Genomic DNA, 14,986 nt, shown 5'->3' with positions numbered 1-14,986 from the left:
CGCAATCTAGCGCTAATGGGAGCCCTAAACGCTTTACTAGAGCCATATCTACGGACTAGTAAAGATTTAGATGATACGCACGCGATCATGTATTGCGGAGCCATCGCGGCGTGCCGTGTTGCACGAGTCAAGCTTCCGGACTCTGAACGTGCACCTAGGACCGCCGGAGGTGCCCCCGCATGGCAAATACGGATCGAGCGACGTATCAGCTCTTTTAGGACTCTGATTGCAAAGCTGATCTGCTTTAGGGGGGGCAATAACCGCCCCCGAGTAATGCGCTTTGTGAATCAGGCGTTCGTGGGGACGGGTATTGAGCCCCGCGACTATATTGCCAATATCACGGAGCGCATCGACTTTCTTAAGCAGAAAGTCTATGCATGGGCAAACCGTATTCGCCGCTACAGAGAGCGTGTGGATCGATTCCAGCAGAATCGTCTTTTCCAGAGTGACCAAAGGAAGGTGTACCGAAAGTGGGAGGAAACTAACCTTCGTGAGTCCGACACGCAGCCGCCGGATCCTACTGTCATGACTGACTTTTGGCGTAGCATCTGGTCGGTGCCTGTCGGACACACCGAGGGGAGTTGGATGAATGTTGTCGAGCGTGAATGCGAGTCCATCGAACCTATGGGGGTAGTCACTATCACCCCCGATGACGTAAGTTGTGCCATCCGCACGGCCCAGAACTGGAAAAGTCCTGGGCCGGATGGATTGCACAACTTCTGGCTAAAATGGTTCCGATGCTCGCACTCGTGCTTGGCAGCACAATTTCAACAAGCCCTTGAGCTTGGTTCTCTCCCACCTTCCTTAACAACTGGTGTCACCTTCCTGCTCTATAAGTCCGGTAGTACCACGGAAGCGAAGAATTACAGACCCATCACGTGCTTACCTACACTCTATAAGCTCCTTACATCCATTTTGAGGACAAAAATCAACGCGCACATTGTCGCTAACAATATTTTGGCCCCCGCTCAAAATGGATGTAGGGTTGGGTCCCGTGGTACTAAAGAGCTCCTCCTCATAGACATGACCATTTGCCAACAAATCCGGCGGAACAAGGAGGCCCTCTCGGCCGCTTGGATTGACTATAAGAAGGCCTATGATTCGGTGCCTCATTCATGGCTGGGGAGGGTCTTAGAGTTGTATAAAGTTGATGCAGCTTTGAGAGCCTTTCTAAGCGCATGTATGAGGCAGTGGACCACAGTCCTTCGTCAACCAGGAGGCGGGGATGACCGCCCTGGCCCGCAGGATTTCATAAGGATTGAGCGAGGAATATTTCAGGGTGATAGTCTGAGTCCCCTATGGTTCTGCCTAGCTCTGAATCCCCTCAGCACCCTGCTGAAGGATTTGGGTCTAGGTTGCCGGCTTCGGAGAGAGGGTGAAGTCATTTCTCACCTTCTGTACATGGATGACCTCAAATTATTTGCACCAAATAACCAAGACTTGAAGGAGCTACTGAACACCACCGAAGTCTTCAGTAGTGCCATCAACATGGAGTTTGGTGTCGATAAATGTGCGGTTATGCATGTACAGCGGGGGAGGGTTGTAAATTCAACAAATTTACAACCTTCTGAGACAATGTCTTTCAGATCTATCTCTGAATCAGAAACCTACAAATACCTTGGTATGTCACAGTCGTTGGGTATTGAGGACGAGGGTATTAGACGGTCGGTGAAGGAGCGCTTTTTCAGTCGGCTCACAAAAGTCCTTAACAGTCTTTTGTCTGGAGGCAACAAAGTGCGCGCCTTCAACGCCTGGGTAATGCCCCTACTCACATACTCCTTTGGCATACTAAGGTGGACTCAGACCGAGCTGGACGCCCTGGATCGGAGGGTCCGATCACTGCTCACCGCACATCGCATGCTACACCCACGCTCGTCGGTTATGAGATTGTACATCCCACGGAAATGTGGAGGCCGAGGCTTCCTAAACGCCAAGGATCTCCACAACCGCGAGGTGTACAATCTCAGGAATTATTTCCTTAACAACGAGTGTGGGATGCATCGTGATGTGGTGGCAGTAGACAGGAACCTCACGCCGCTCTCCTTGGCAAACGAGAACTGGCGCAAACCTGTGGTACTAAGTACTGCGGATCGCAAGGCGGCATGGGAGAGTAAGGTGCTACACGGGCGGTTCTACAAGGCCCTCACGGGACCCGATGTGGACCTGCTCGCGTCGGTGAACTGGTTACGATTCGGGGACCTCTTCGGAGAAACCGAGGGTTTTGCCTGTGCAATTGCGGACGAAGTAATGATGACGAACAACTATCGGAAATATATCCTGAGGGACGGTACGGTCGACATTTGTCGGGCATGCCGCCGTCCCGGAGAGTCACTCAGGCATATCATTTCCGGTTGTTCTCATCTTGCTAACGGCGAGTACTTGCACAGACATAATCTCGTAGCCAGGATTATTCACCAGCAGCTTGCTCTTCTATACGGTCTTGTGGACCGCGAAGTACCGTACTACAAGTATTCACCTGTGCCGGTTCTCGAGAATGGCCGTGCCACGCTCTATTGGGATCGATCTATTATCACTGACAGGACTATTGTAGCCAATAAGCCTGACATTGTGATAATAGATCGAGCGCAACGCCGGGCCGTGCTCGTTGACATCACCATCCCCCATGATGAGAATCTCGTGAAAGCCGAGAAGGACAAGTCCAGTAAGTACCTAGACTTGGCTCACGAGATAACCGCCATGTGGGATGTTGATTCGACGATCATTGTCCCGATAGTTGTATCAGCGAACGGTCTAATAGCGAAGAGTCTCGACCAACATCTTGAGAGACTCTCGCTAGGTGGTTGGATCAAGGGTCAGATGCAGAAGGCGGTGATCTTGGACACGGCGCGGATAGTCCGTCGGTTCCTCTCTCTGCAGCCCTGACCACCGGCAGCTTGGGCCTTGCCCCGCTGCTGGCGGCACCCTAGGTTAGGTTTTTTTTATAATATGTTTATAAGTATTTTGTATTGTTTTTGTAAGTGTTTTTGTATTTTATTTTTATATCCATATTATAAATTAACCTAACTTAAGATGATAAATAAATAAAGAGAATAAATAATAAATAAAATGTTATTTATTTAGGTATAAACCCATTACATTTTACAATAATACAATAAAATTAAAGCTAGGTATACTAAATCTAAAACTAAAACTAGTTAATAGTCGTGCGTGGTACGATATCCTTTGATATGCCCATCAATTTCGTAAAATCTTATATTTATTTTATAAGATCTTGGGGTGCTCTTCTCTTCAGCCTTGTAAAAGTAGTGTTAGGTGTGTATAACGTGTATATAAGTGCTTACAATTCGCAATTGCTAACTTTGGTTATTTCCTCAGGAACAAAATCTTTGTACCTACTCTTCCTCAGAATTCTTTGTTGCGTATATTGCCAGCGAGTGTAAACTAGCAATGTAAACTGTTTCGTCGCACTGCAGATGTGACGCAACGGGATCAGCCCACGACTTAATTACAACTCAGTTAACAACATTGGGTTACATTTGTAAGTCGATTTAAATACATATAAAACTCCTTTAATATATAGAAAAAGGAATTATTAATCCTTATATTTATAATTTCAAACATTATTATTTTATGTCCCTTCCCGGGACTCAAACTATCTTAATACCCAATTTCATCGAAATCGGTTCAGTAGTTTTTTAAGCGTGTAACAGGTAACAGTTTAAATACAAAAACGTAAGTAATTTCTGTCCGTCTGAAACGAAAAAAAATATGAAGAGCTGGGGCTACCCCCAGTCTATAGGTACATAGGCTACCTATATATACCTACTTTATTTTTGAAGATCCTGAAAAGGAGGAACAGAAATGACCAATCCCACGTCCGGGACCTCAGTCATTATTGAAAAATTGCTGATAAGAAAAATAAAACTTCCATCTTACCAAGTTGACATTAATTTGTTTAGACAATAATCACATCTTCTAAATTCTTTCATTAACCGCTACATTCCTAAACACTTCCTTATTAAATACTTATAAAAAGTAACACACTCATCACATAATGTTGATACTGCATTTATAGTTTTACATAACAAAGTCGTGTTTATTTTGTAGTATTCAGTTTTGCAGATTGCTGTTTTTAGTCACAAAATTTAGTTTTTAGTTAAAAATGAGCCGCTTAGCGCGGTATTTAGTATTAGCTTTATTGTTTTTAGTTAGTAAAGTGAATGGAGAAGCGTTTAGTATTCGAATATCGACGGAGAACCATGTGAATGAAGTTGATAGTAGATTTGTTAGTTTTACGATAGATCCGAAGTATTTGTTTACTAGCAGCGATGATTTGAGCAGGTGAGTGTTTTCAAAATAATGTTCGTTAGGTAGGTACACTGTGCAGGAACATTGTTACTGTATTAAAAAATTAAATAAAAATGTACAGTAGTCTGAAATAAAATGCATTTATTTCAGACTAAGTACCTTCTGTTTGGGTTCATAATTTGTTAGTATCTATATAATTCTTACTAAAGGGAATAAAAAAAATTAAGCATAGGTACGTTTTATTTCTCTAATACTGGATTAGATTTTCTTCTTATTTGTAACAAATTTAATTTAAATATTAACCAAATGCACGGGCCGCGGCGTAACGTAATAAAATATTGTGTACATTTTGACGGGCTCCTAAAATGGAGGTTTCAGGTTTAATGCAATCTTAGATAATGGTTTCAAAATGGCATTGTCATTCAGGGCACAACTACATTAACATACTAGGCAAAGTTTTAAACCAACAAGGAGTCAGAATTCAGATATTTAATTACACAAACGGGTCTACAGCGATGTAGTTTCATTGTCTTTCCGTGACCACAGCTGGTGCAACTCAGCTGAAACGTCGGAATTTAAGGTAAATAGTAGATTGTTAACCAAGGGATGAAAGCCTTTCACCCGAGTTAAACACTATCTACTTTTCATTTTTACTTTTTATTTAGAGAACTATGATAAAATCATTACTTACATGCCCACAAGCTGTTAACTATTGCCCACAGGAGAGAAAACTAGCGTGTTAGCGCTAACTGTACATTTTTTCTCCTGTGGGCAATAATTAACAGCTTGTGGGCATGTAAGTAATGATTTTATCATAGTTCTCTAAATAAAAGGAGAACCTTTTCACGTGGATAAGGGTTAAATAAGAAAATTAACCTTTATAGCCCTTAACTCTTGTGTATGTCTACAGGAAAGACGTGAACACAGTTTTCTGTTTGACCGAAATATGTGTACAAAACGCGAGAGTTTAAAGTGATATTAGTCAGAATTCAGGCCGATACTTCAATATATGCACACTTATTTAAAATTTATTCGCCTAGCGATTTCGCTATTGAGTCCATATCGAGTCATGATTTATATTTGCCGCTCGTTATGTAAATTGCTTCTAGTATTCGGAACTGAGCGTTTAAGTTTATCGAACCTACGTTTAGTTTCCATTTGGATACATTCTGGCTTTGTGTATTAGGTACTAGCGACCCGCCCCGGCTTCGCACGGGTTAACAAATTATACATAAACCTTCCTCTTGGCTCACTCTGTCTATTAAAAAAACGCATCAAAATCCGTTGCGTAGTTTTAAAGATCTAAGCAGACATAGGGACAGACAGACAGCGGGAAGTGACTTTGTTTTATACTATGTACTGATCTATCGAATGCAGCTATGCAGCATAAAGGATGACTCACGCTGAACCGGGCCGGGCCTGGCGGCGGTTTCTATGGAAAGCACCACGTGATCACCGATCATAGAAAATTACATGTCGGACGCCTCGGCCCGGACCCGGCCCGGTCTAATGTGAGTCATCATCGTAATCTTCCTCTAGTGTCTGCAATTTAAAATATGATCAGGCTTGTTAATACAGTGATTCAAACTCTATTTACAAATGATTCCTAATACTTACCTAATAGTTCGTTTCTAGCGGTAAGAGCGTGCGACTTTCAATCCGAAGGTCGCGGGTTCAAACCCCGGCTCGTACCAATGAGTTTTTCGGAACTTATGTACGAAATATCATTTGATATTTACTAGTCGCTTTTCGGTGAAGGAAAACATCGTGAGGAAACCGGACTAATCCCAATAAGGCCTAGTTTACCCTATGGGTTGGAAGGTCAGATGGCAGTCGCTTTCGTAAAAACAAGTGCCTACGTCAATTCTTGGGATTAGTTGCTAAGCGGACCCCAGGCTCCCATGAGCCGTGGCAAAATGCCGGGACAACGCGAGGAAGATGATGATTCTCCTTATGACTGCTTATGCTATGACTGCTTTTTGGTGAATAACTCCTTGTCCAAGACAGCTACTGCTGCTGAAATGCTGAGCAATTTATCATCTTCTTCTATGTTTTTCAGTAAAGAATCGACATGCATGGCAGCCTCACTCACACCAGCATATCTCCGAATATCCGGCCCTTCCACCTCTCATATCACCTTCAATAATAAAAGCATGACCATTGACCACCTAAACACATACCTTCCAGAACCGAACAAGCAAAAAAGACATCTAATTAAAAAAGAAACAGAAGAAGACTACGATTATGAAGACAGTCATGAGGATATTCTTACAAAACTCAGAAGATCAAGTGAAAAATTACTTAGAAGACATAAAAGACAACTAAATTCTGGCAGCCAAGAAGAAGAAACATTAGATAATAAAGAGAAATTAAAACCAAAACTAAAGAAATCAAAGATTCATGATATAACGAAACTTAAAAAGATTTTAGAAGATTATGATGATGAAACAAAGTCTTCTGAAGATGAAAGTCACGAAAGCTTATTATCGAAATTGAAATCTAGACGTTTAACGAAATTAAAGTCGAATAAAGAGGAAAGTGAAGAACGCCCTAAAAGATTAAGAAGATTATCTAAAGATCAATTGGAAGTGAGTCACAGACAATGGAAGAGGTTTGCGAAATGGGCTAAAGATACTGGTTTTAGTTTAGTGTTTGCTGTGAACAATGGTGAGAAGACTGAGACTGGTATGTGGGATCCTAATCCAGCGTTGAACATGCTCACTATAGCGGATAAGGATGATGTGCAGGAAATCTACTGGCAGTTGGGTTACGGTAAGTTCCAGTGTGTTAAGCAGTTTAAAGTCACTGCAGTGTGTTCACGGAAAGCAGTTTAAAGTCACTGAACAGCAGTTATTTGTTTGGGTGAATTATTCAAAGATGTATGTTCTGATTCATATTTGGCTTGTGCAAATAAGGCCATGCACCTATGTAATTTTCGCATGCAATTCTCTAATTCCACTATAAATTATCGTTGCAATTTTCACATTCCCCAGTCGTCTCTTATTTTCCATGTCGTATAAATAATTAGCGTTTCAGTTAAGCATTTCAACTCTAGTAAATGCGCACAAAATTTGCTTCATACCGTCCCTTCTTCGTTCTACAATTTCTTTTTAATTCGTTAACTTTACAGTTTATTATTTCGTTTCTTTTATTTCTAAGACTGTGCAGTAAAGAGCGTCTTCTTGGTACAAGGCAGTTAGCTTTAATACACCATAATGAACTGCTTCCAGAATGTAACAACCAAACCCTCGAAGACTACCTCAACGACCTGCAAACCCTCCGCATGATGGTGGACACATTCGACTCCCGCCACTGGAAGGTGGTCGGTGGTGACGTGTCAGCATGCCTTGAAGCAGGTTCTAAGAGCGACTTTAAGGATTATGTGACGCTGTCCGCTGATAATATGGATGCTGTGCTGCTAAATGGGTAAGTTGCGTACCTACTTAGAAAACTTAAATAAAATAAAATAAAGTCTTAGGTAGGTACTTGATTTGGATTGGACATCACACGGAAACCGAATTAATAGCAGGCCTAATTTCCCCTCTTCTTTAATGATAATTATTTAAGATTACGGAGCTGATATTATATGAGATTAGGTTATCGAGCCGACGCCAGGCTCACATTAGCAAGGCGTGGCAGCGACTTTGTGCTGTAATTTTTGAAAAATTCATAGTTATTTTGCGAAGAAAAAATTAAAAAAAGTTTTTCTCGAAATATACTGTGGTAGGAAAAGACCTAAGTACGCGATGCTACATTCTTAAGTTTGCTATGCCCTAACAAGGCCCATGTTAAACAACTCATAGGTATTATGTAATAGATTAATAGCTATAACACCACTGTTTCCAATAAATATGATTAATAGAAGGGAAGTATGATGATGAACCAAAAGAAACAAAATCTCATTGTTTTCAGCAACTCATCCTCCCATGAGCTTGCCCGCATGTCAGAATCCTCTCGTCTGTCCCTGCTCCGAGTCCTCAGTACCAGTAACGCACTCTGGCTGACGGAACGCCCGCAGCAGCATAGCGAACAGGTCAGTAACACCTAATATAGCTGGTCAAGCAGATCTTGTCAGTAGAAAAAGGCGGCAAATTTGAAAAATGTAGGCGCGAAGGGATATCGTTCCATAGAAAATTTGAATATCGCGCCTTTTTTTTACTGACAAGATTTGCTTGACCAGCTTTATATATACCTTTAGAAAAACCGGCGTACTTAATCCTTTGAACACTTTACGTTATAAACATAAACGTTACTCACACGCCAATATCACGCGCGCAAGCGAGCTAATCTAAACCTTACTTGAAAGTGTGAAGGTTACTTTGACTTTTATTCTGTTATTTTATGATTGATACAGTGTAATGATAGAAACAAATGCAAATTAGTCTTATCATAATTCCATCAATAATATTGCGAATGAAACTGACTTTATCTCAATCATATGAAGTTACCGATGTGGTATTTATAGTTGGTCAAACCAATTTGTCACTAAATAAAAGCAAAAAAAAAATATACTCATCCTTTTCTTTTGGGTGCTAGTACTAGTGTAAGACAAAGATAGTTTTATTCTCTCTGTCTATGTTTGAAATGAGACAGTCCTTTGACAAACCATGTATATGTGTTCAATGAACTTCATTGCGCTGTAGGCATGACTAGTGACAACGCCTTTAGGTGTTCTTGGCGTTTAAATGGTTAATATTTAATTATTATTTATTTGGCAGGCGCGTGCGGCAGACTGGCTGACCAGCCTCGGTTACTCAGCCAGGAACGGCTTCCATGTGCACTTCAGAGAATTGCTCGAGAAAGAGTTGTATGAACCAACTTTGGTAAGTGAATACCTACAGAAAATGCCATATATATTTATTTAACAACTCACGTAAGTACAGGCTGCGTCCGGGCCGGAGCTTCCGGAGCTTCGTTTTCTATGGCAAACATCACGTGATCACCTGTCATTAGAGTTTGCACGACGGATCCGAAATGTATGGGAAGATCCGCGGATCCGGATCCGGATCCGGATAATTTCATACATTCCGGATCCGGATTGCAAACCCTACCTGTCATTGAAAAGTAAGCGCCGGAAGCTCCGGGCTGGATACGGCCTGGTCGGCCCAGCTACCATTTTTTAAGAAACATATTCTGCAAGCGTTATGTAGCGGGCACAAGTTAGGTACTTTTGTTTAAGCTTGCGGCTATTTAAGTATGCACCTACATAGGTTACAATCTCTTAGGTACAGAAGGTAATATTAAGTAGTAGTTTTTTATTAAATTTATTATATGTAAAATGTTTAAATCTACAAAAAATGTAAAGTACCTTATAATTTCAGGTACCTATCTAATTATCTATTACACTTCTACAAATATAAACATGAAACTGGTATCACAGGGTTTCTCAATTTTGCATCCCCACGTATCACTACGTCTTTTCCTGATCTCCGTACAATCACTGTCGAACTTTTTGGAGTTCATAAACTAGTTTAAGAAGCCCTGCCTTAGGAAAGTGTCTTTAAATTTTTCTATTCTAACTTGTATCTTCACACACAAACTCAACAAAAAATACCTCTAACGCGCGATAACGTATAACTTGTTGCATTTACCTTCCAGAGCTTCTACATGGCCCTACTATTCAAGAACCTAGTCGGCGAGCGCGTGTTAGAACTCACCATGGAACCGTCCGACGGACAAGCGGCTCTATTCGCACACTGTACATCGCTGCGACACAAGCCAGTACCAGGCGCGGTAACACTTTACGGGGTGAACATGGACAGCGAACCGGCGAGGTTCTCGGTGAAGCTGGCGAAGAGGGAGGAGGGGGGAGATATAATGCAGTTTATATTGGGGCATGATCATAGCGGGTAATGCTTCCTGATTGAGTCGTTGGCAGATAATCTTGGGTTTACGAGCCTTTACCTGTAGGATGATGTTGTTAGATTATTCGGACTACATTCTCAAATTTATTTCGGTGGCTTTATTTATATTAGGTGTACCATCTAAAGCTAAGTTTTTATGAAGTTTTTATAAATATGTAGCAATTACGAGACAATTACACCAGATAGTTTTTTGATTTGATACATTACTTTTTAGCTTCTAGTACAATTTCTTGGTATTAGTGAATAAACTGTGCTCTTAACGAATCTTTTCACGATTTCAGCAACATTGTCGTAAATGGTCGGCCAATGTTCTACGAGGGGAACATCCGACCAGTCGTCAAGCGGGTCCGCCCATTTAAGACCCTACTTCTCAACCTGCCTCCTAAGACCTTCGGCTTCTGGGTCCTTGCCAACACCAAGGTCAACGCTTGCTTTGATTATAATGACAAGGATACCGCTACTCTAGTTGAAGCCAAACCTGTAAAGATTAAAGAGGAAAGTAAAGAAGAAATAGATGTTGAAGAAAATAAGAGTAAAACAACAAACAAAACAAAAGATCCAAATGAAAATGAATCCAAGGAAAAGGAACTTAATGAGAGTGAAGAGAAAGTTAGATCTAAAAGATCCATTAATTTAGACGATTTTGATCTTAATATCGATCTAAATGAATTTAACGATATCAATAATGATGAAGCATTGCGAAACAGGATCGACAGTATGAACAGAGGTTTAAGAGATGTTCAAGGTTTAATTGAACTTAAAGACAATCTGATAACAAACAGAGTCAAACGTCAAACTTCTGAAGAAGAATTTGATAGCAGGAGGAAGCTGGGAAGACAATCGTTAAAGAAAGGAGACAGGAAGATTAAACACGAACATAAACTATTAGGTTCAGGCATTTTTGAAAAACTTATGAACAACCTCCATGGTATTAAGATTTCAAAATTAAACTTGACTAAGAGCATTAAGGGACTCAAACAAAGAAAGTTAGGTAAAAATAATATGAGTACACTTTCCAAGAGGAATTCAAGGAATTACAGAAACCGAGAAGATCTCAGTGAAGTTGATGAAGATTCTCACTTGAGAAGGAAAAGGAGTTTATTAGTTAACAATAAAAAACGTGAAGATGATAAGACTGCGGAGAACGAAATAGATTTAGACGGAAAATCGCATTCAAAATATGGTAAATTTTTGAAGAAGCATAAAGAAATGATGAATTTTCAAGAGGCTATTGAAAATGATGACGACAGATCAACTGATTATGAGAATGATAACCACAAATCTAGAAAAGATAATGAAGGGATAGAAATAAATACTAAAATAACAGAAGACGATGCAGAAATTAAAATTAGTGAGAATGCTAACCATGGCTTGTTGGAAACTGCTTTCGAGAACGTTCTCTCGTTATTAGACGAATTAAATCACAATTTAAGTAAACTCTGGTCAGCGCTGTCATTTTTGGATTAAAATGGCATCTACAGATAATTTAAAACACTAGTTCACAACCATAAGTATTAGGAAGCCTTTTTATAGGTCTCGGGCGGCTAGACGTAACCCTACGATGTAAAATATGTTATTAGTAATTCGTTTTTTATACTTTTTTACAAAATAAATTGATGAAATATTATGCTATGTATTATTTAATTTTTATATCTACCTACCATTATTATACTCGTATTATAAGTATGACCATTTTGCGAAGGTTAACAAAAATAGTTTTTTTGGAATCATCTCCTTTTTTATTCGGTTTTATTCTTTGTTGCAGAGTTATCTTGGTTTGACTTGTGACTAAGGCCAAGTGTCATATTGTACTGGTAACCAAGGTAACTCCAGGTTTAACCGGTTAACTCCAGGTTAATGAAAATGGTGCAAGTGACCCAGATACTTAAAATTGAGAATGGACAAATTCGGCCAATAAAAAATTAGTCAGCAAGATTTTGTCGTCAATTATTAAATGAAACACCCGAGACCAAGAATGCAATCCACTTGGTAATATTATGTGTCAGCAAAATTTAGGTTGCAATCGGCAATATTTTGCTAATTGTCAGCAAAAAACTAATCTATACGTGTAAATTTTTGTTGGTGAGCACAAATGTATATTTACGTATAAAATCATAATAAACGAGTCATCAATCATCATCATCATAATCAATGAGTAAATATATAAAAAAAAACACTATACTTAGCTCTTCTTATTGTACTGCTTATAGTTCTTAGGGCCGGTACAGACGGACTGCAATCCAACTGCAAATTATATGGGAACTGCACGCCGACTGCATGACAACTGCAACGTCGGTGTGCAGTTCCCATACAAGTTGCAGTTGGATTGCAGTCCGTCTGTATCGGCCCTTATGCTCCCATTAAGCAGTTTAGGGATGTTACTGCGTTGGTTAAGACACGATTAATTTTACTTACCGAAAATATTTTATTACTATCCAAGGGAGTAATGAATTAAACAACAGTATGGTGGTACAATGTAGTTATTTATTATTTAACAACATGTTAGGTAGAACATTTTCAAACTCGCCCGCGGCAGCTGAAAACCCCTACCTCTAAACTTTATACATAACTAATAATGGGACCTCTGAAACATAACAGCATGGGACACAAAAGGCGAAGCCTACACTACGTGAACCGTGAAACTAAACCGTATCCCTTTAACGATAGAGACGATTATCGATTGGCAGTTTGTACAGCCAACTGCAAACGAAACCTAAATTATTCTCAACAACGCGGTTTCACAAAAGCTCAATCCAATTATCAATTACCTAAAAACATTTTCAACAATATTATTAACCCCTTTTTTCGTTTTTCATCCATAACTCTAAGTTAAATGTAATCGTGGATAAACTACTAACCTTCGTTAATCGTTTTTATAACAATACAACATGCCAGACCACGCGGAGTGGTCGATCAAAGATTTTTTTGTCTTTACACTTTTTTTGTTACGGTTAACTTGCGATTTAACACTAGTTGTCACTAATATTAAAAACTAACCTTCTATCAGTGATCTTGGCCAATAATAACTATTCTAAAAACAACAAGCGCATAGGGAAACAGACGGACAAAATTTAGCTATACAGAACATATATATTAACCAGCTTTCGCCGTGGCAGTTTAATCCATCCTCCCATTTCCCTGTGCCTCATTTTAAGAACACCTGAAAAAAAAACAATATAGAGAATAAAGCCCCCTCCACACTCGTGCGCGAATCGTGGCGCGAAGCCGCGACTCACGCACATAGTCTGGAGGGGGCTTAAAAGAAAAAAGCGCAAAATGTGTGTGGCACTTTTACAGTCAGTTCTTTGCTTTTAAAAATTCTCTCTATACTGCGAGTAACGTCAGAACATATAACGTAATATATATCTATGATAAAGTAATATTGGCGTGTGTCGAAGCTCTCGTGTGTGTTCGATTGTGTCGTTGTCTCTAAATTCATCTATTACTATTTGTCTATGGTATCCAAGATTGTATTCCGTATCTTTAGCGTAGCATTTACCAATATAAAAAAATTCTTCTATATAAGGAACCATAATTCATATTAACTCACATTTATAGACGGGTCTATCGCGAAATTTATTGTATTACCTTTATTTACCGACTTTCGACACAGGTTTGACTGGTCGTGGTCGCGGCTAACTTAGTAAATGTGAGTTAATATGTGTTCAAAACGCGAAAGTTCTAAATACCATAATTTATTTCAGTAAAGACGTACGCTAAAGGTGAAATTACAGGTCATAGACACGCTGAGTGCTGCCGATTGTGTATTCATTTGAATATTTAGTCTATGGTATAGAGGAATATTTCAAATGATTAAACAACCGGATACTGAGTGTTCAAAGAGGTGACACATTTGTAACATTTTTAACTAGACTGTGTTGAGATAGAGGACTACGAAGGAAAACACGCTAAAATATTAAAATATACCCCGTCCAAAGTAGCCAGCCATTTAAAATAGTTTTTTTTGTTGAAATAAGGTCTTTGGCTTTATTACAATGGACAGGGTATACGAAGTAACAGTGAAATGTTAGAAATGTGTCTATTCCCGTGGCAGACCCTAATCTACTCCAACTATAATATGTTCATTTATCAATAAATTGTTAACAAGGTTTGTATTAAATTGTATAAGTCTACCATTTCATAACTCCTCTAAGGAAAGAACAACAGTGAAAGATTCACCCTACACAGGGCAAGGAACATTAATAAATTCAAGAAAAACTATCACTTTTAAGGACAGGAAGCCTATGAAGGCCAAAAAGTCACTCCCACCTAAATCATCTAAAAAAAACATATATAAATAGACAACAATAATTATTCATAGTAAATATATATTTTACCCTGAGTACGAAAGTCATAAGATCAATCAATCTATTTTATCAACTGATCGCTGAGAAAATCTATAGTTGGTCAAAATCCGTGTGGGCCTTAAACGTAGCTAAATGCGTGAAAAGGAATTTGTTTTTTTATAAATAACGTACAATTATTACTAAACTACACATCTACCTTGTATAAACCTCTTTATAAATGCACTATATTTTTTTAATATGAAAGAAAAGAGTCGGTATAAGTTTTATCTGTGAGTGTGCAATCAATCTGTATGTAAGTTTATTTATTTACTACGATTTGAAAGACAGTGGGAAAGACATGTTCGATGCAGTGATGTATAGTATAGTATCTTCGGCCAGGTTGGCCCTGGTCTAAATATATATTATAACCTCGCCGCTGCAACCTTAGGCAATAACTTGGTACCTCTTGTACTTGTAAATCTTGTAATGCTACAACCATTTGATATCACCCAAATTCCTTTACAATATGCGCAGTTAAGCATATAATCTAATTACAATAAACTATAC

General features: G+C 39.3%; 1 protein-coding gene across 1 annotated transcript; it reads left to right on the top strand.

Moving 5' to 3' along the window:
- The first annotated feature begins 4,092 nt into the window (after positions 1-4,092).
- On the top strand, positions 4,093-11,636 carry LOC134657549 (uncharacterized). Its single transcript, XM_063513124.1, has 7 exons — positions 4,093-4,302; positions 6,329-7,041; positions 7,500-7,695; positions 8,182-8,302; positions 8,988-9,092; positions 9,868-10,118; positions 10,415-11,636. Exons 1-7 carry the CDS (start codon positions 4,124-4,126, stop codon positions 11,598-11,600), a joined length of 2,751 nt encoding a protein of 916 aa, XP_063369194.1. The 5' UTR covers positions 4,093-4,123; the 3' UTR covers positions 11,601-11,636.
- Positions 11,637-14,986: the final 3,350 nt, after the last annotated feature.

Source organism: Cydia amplana, chromosome 20 (assembly GCF_948474715.1).
Source record: "Cydia amplana chromosome 20, ilCydAmpl1.1, whole genome shotgun sequence".
Lineage (NCBI taxonomy): Eukaryota > Metazoa > Arthropoda > Insecta > Lepidoptera > Tortricidae > Cydia > Cydia amplana.
Note: the sequence above shows the minus strand (reverse complement) of the source record. Positions and strands in the feature narration are given on the sequence as shown.

Excerpts from the sequence above, each read along its gene's own strand:
- LOC134657549 (XM_063513124.1), top strand. The coding sequence starts at position 4,124 with ATGAGCCGCTTAGCGCGGTATTTAGTATTAGCTTTATTGTTTTTAGTT. Across the intron at positions 8,303-8,987 it reads CGCAGCAGCATAGCGAACAG|GCGCGTGCGGCAGACTGGCT; the intron begins GTCAGTAACACC and ends TTTATTTGGCAG. Across the intron at positions 9,093-9,867 it reads AGTTGTATGAACCAACTTTG|AGCTTCTACATGGCCCTACT; the intron begins GTAAGTGAATAC and ends TTTACCTTCCAG.